At 36.5% G+C, this 1,431-nt stretch overlaps 1 protein-coding gene across 9 annotated transcripts in view; it reads right to left on the bottom strand.

Moving 5' to 3' along the window:
- Kdm6a (lysine demethylase 6A) overlaps nt 1–1,431 on the bottom strand; it is a 148,972-nt gene that overhangs the window by 33,417 nt on the left and 114,124 nt on the right. For all 9 annotated transcript variants that reach the window (XM_031343393.1, XM_031343472.1, XM_031343689.1 and 6 more), the window contains one exon: nt 617–746. In XM_031343393.1, the coding sequence (XP_031199253.1) occupies nt 617–746 (130 nt within the window). The remainder of the gene's footprint in view (nt 1–616; nt 747–1,431) is intronic.

Genomic DNA, 1,431 nt, shown 5'->3' with positions numbered 1-1,431 from the left:
ACATGCGTCTAACCTCCGGCCGGAGGCCTCCCTGTACTGTCAGACACACCTTCTGCCAACCCAAGCCACTCACCCAAGCAAGCCCAGGACTCTCGTCCCCACAACAACCAGCTGGAGCCCTTCTCTTGCCCTTTTCTCTTCTGTCCCAGGGCCAGAGCCCGCCCGCAGGCCCACACTCTGTTCTCAGCTCTTCTGAGGCATTCAGAGGTGTCTATGGTGCCCAAGAGTGAGAATCTGCCAGTCTCCTCAAAATTAAGGCAGTGAAAGTATTTCTCACTTATTCTAATATACCCTCTAATCACAGAGGAACTATGGGTATTGTAGCAATGTTACAGAATACATGCCCAGAATGTGCAAGGCACTAGGTTCAGTCTCCAGCACAGCAAAAACAATAAATTTGTAGTATAATTTGTAGTATAATTAATCAACAACTGAAAAGATACTTGTAAAATATCACAAAATATTTTTGAATACGTTTTCTGTTGTCAAATAGTCATATTGCTGCCAATAACTATAATATTTGCTAAAGGGTATCTATGTTGACCTAAAAGATTTTTACAAACGACATAGAATAAAAAACATTGACTTGCATGATTTCTACTCAATTCAGACTCACATAAATACTAGGTGTTGGTGGATTCAACTTGTCCTTTGGCAAGGGGGGGTATGGTGAGGATGGTGGTCTTGGAGGTGGACATTTATCCAACAGAATGCTACTATTAGACAGGCCGTTTTTACCTAGATTCCTTTAAAAAATAACAGGAAAGAAAGGGAAAAAAAAAATCAGCTTTACATTTACATAGAAGGCAGAAAACAATTCTGAATTAAGTTATAATAGACATTTTCATAAATCCATGAATTTTAAATCCATCAGAAACAACAAAATTCTTTCTGCAAATACTTATTTTGATTTCTGGATCTTCCACTGAAGAAAACTAAAAGCACAACATGTTGAGCATAAAAAGAATTCCCTATCTCGTTTATGATTTAATCTGAAGAACAAGTATGAATTCTAATTTCCTCTCAATTATCAGAATCTTTCCCATTCAAGGTTGGTATATTACCTAAACCAAGAAAAAAATGCAAATACTCATATTAGCAGTTTTTTACTGTGTCTTGAAAATTAACTATCTGCTTGTTAAAAGTAAGTCCACAAGACAGAAATTTCTCTGAAATAACTGACACATATATTCATCTATATAAGAGACTATAAACATTTACTTATTAATTTTAATGCTGCAGACAGATGCCGGGTATGCATGCAATTTTCTGAACACTGTTTTAGAATACCACAGGCCAGATAATAAAACTTTATCAAAAGAGCCCAAAGTAGACAGAAAAGGAAGCACAGTTATGGAATAAGATGGTGACAGAGAGAATTTAGAAACTATGTTATTTTAAATTGTTCTTTTTCCCACTCTGAAGTAACCA

Source organism: Mastomys coucha, chromosome X (genome assembly GCF_008632895.1).
Source record: "Mastomys coucha isolate ucsf_1 chromosome X, UCSF_Mcou_1, whole genome shotgun sequence".
Classification (NCBI taxonomy): domain Eukaryota; kingdom Metazoa; phylum Chordata; class Mammalia; order Rodentia; family Muridae; genus Mastomys; species Mastomys coucha.
This window is presented reverse-complemented; position numbering and strand designations above follow the sequence as displayed.